This window comes from Halyomorpha halys, unplaced genomic scaffold, assembly GCF_000696795.3.
Source record: "Halyomorpha halys isolate HHAL.00 unplaced genomic scaffold, Hhal_1.1 Scaffold282.1, whole genome shotgun sequence".
NCBI classification, from domain to species: Eukaryota; Metazoa; Arthropoda; class Insecta; order Hemiptera; family Pentatomidae; genus Halyomorpha; species Halyomorpha halys.
This window is the reverse complement of record NW_027110990.1, coordinates 350,282-352,222: the sequence shown is the minus strand read 5'-3', so window position 1 is coordinate 352,222 and position 1,941 is coordinate 350,282. Positions and strand designations below refer to the sequence as shown.

The following is a 1,941-nucleotide window of genomic DNA, read 5'->3' as shown; positions in this document are numbered from 1 at the left end:
TTTATATGATATAATTTAATATTTATTTTCAAAACTTAATAAGACAAAGAAGAGTATTAAAATAAATAATAAATTTGATAAAATGTATTAGCTCAGAGAAAAAGATATCTATGATAAAACATAATTAAATAAATATAAAATAACTATTTAAACAGGCATTTATTTAAGTAAAACACTTTAGCATCCATCTTTTAAAATTTAGTATGGTTTGAAATTAGCTTATAATATAATAGGATATATATGTGTATTTATAGGTTTTATGACCAATAAATCAGAAAAAGATGATAAAATAATAAGAAAGTAATAAAATGTGATTAAATTAATAACTATGATGTTTAAGTCTTGTGCTTTAAGAAACATTCATACTTACGATTTTTAAAATTGTCCAAAATTTTCCAAATTTTTTCTTTCTGAAATAAATACGACATAAAATCAGTAATGTTGTATGATATAATATTAACAATAATGAAAATAACGAAATATAATTACTTACTTTTCCTTAGGTTGGATTTCATATATCTCTCTATTACTTCCCTTCTAAAACAAAAGAATGAAAATTAATTTTGTTTGCAGTGAAAACTAACATAATTAGAAATTATAGAGGCTGTTTTGAAGATGACCCACCAATTTACATTGATTGACAACTACACTAACTGGGAGCATTATCACTAAATCGAAATAAAATATCCAAATTTTGTTGTACACTATCTACTAGCCCAACCTGGAGTTTATCCATAATGTAGTGTAAAAAAAAATTCTATTTTTCTTTGGGAAACCCTAAAATTTTGATCTACTTTGTAAAAGAATTACTGGTGGAAGATTGTTGATATTACTATTTGAGTTTAATTTGACTGCACCCGGATCATATTCCATTTATTAAAAAGAATTATTGTGATTTTTACAATATCAGAACTTAATTTTAGGGTTTGTTACATTTACTAAATGTATTATTTTATTTTTTTTTTAAAGAAAATGAAAAATATTTAATATTTTAAAGAAACTCATTTCATATTAAATCACCTAATAAAGCCTTTCTCTCTTAGGTTTTCATGTTTTTTAGGGATTTAGTGATACCAACCAAAATAGCTTGCAGATATATTTTTTTTACATGAATATTGTAATTTTAATTAAATAAAATACGAACGCTTGAAAAAAAATAAATGACGCATAGTATTTGTATAATCTTTATTATTATATATAGACACAAATTTTATATTTCTGTTACGTGGCCATCCTCCAGTAGATGGGGGTCCTTGGGACATCATACGTAGCTCCTCCAATCCTCAAGAGCCAGTTTAGCCCTTTTAGTCAACAACCTTTCAGTTCTGCGGTAATTAAAATACTCTAGAAACCCATGTACTCTGATCCCGTGTTGCCTCTCTCCAGTTCTTTTCTTCGCCATATAGTCCTTCCATCTGAGTTCTGGCCTTCATCTACCTCTAACTCAGTGAAGATTTCCTTAAGTGATTCATTTGGATTAATCATGCAATTCATATGGTTAACGTCTCCAATCTTTGTTTATGCCTGGTGATGTTATCTTTCCCAAAAAAGCTAGTATATTTAAAAATATTTCCATTTTCTCCAGTGGTCACCAACTATTATTCAAATATTCTTGGAAGGATCTTTCATTCAAAGATTAGGATTTCATCCTCCTTCTTGGTCTTCATTTGAGTACATGTCTCTGAAGTATACATGAAAACAGGATGGATCAATGCCTTATAGAGGAGGCAATATCTTCTTTCTATTTATAATAAAATGGCAGATGAGATGTTTCCAATTTTGAGTAGATTGGCTTGGAGAACAGAGGGACAGAATCGGGGAGTCAAAAAATCGTGTCATGTTACCTCTTTGCTAATGAAATGAAATGAAAAAATAACTTTATTCTGGGACATATGTCCCCTAAGAATAATTACATGGTTCATATAGTGAGATTTTTATCTG

General features: G+C 28.0%; 1 protein-coding gene across 1 annotated transcript in view; it reads right to left on the bottom strand.

Moving 5' to 3' along the window:
- Window positions 1-1,941, bottom strand: part of LOC106680716 (ATP-dependent translocase ABCB1) — a gene marked incomplete in the record, with an annotated part of 71,439 nt that overhangs the window by 31,560 nt on the left and 37,938 nt on the right. The window contains 2 exon segments of the mRNA XM_067049081.1: window positions 371-410; window positions 494-537. Coding sequence (XP_066905182.1) covers window positions 371-410; window positions 494-537 — 84 coding nt within the window.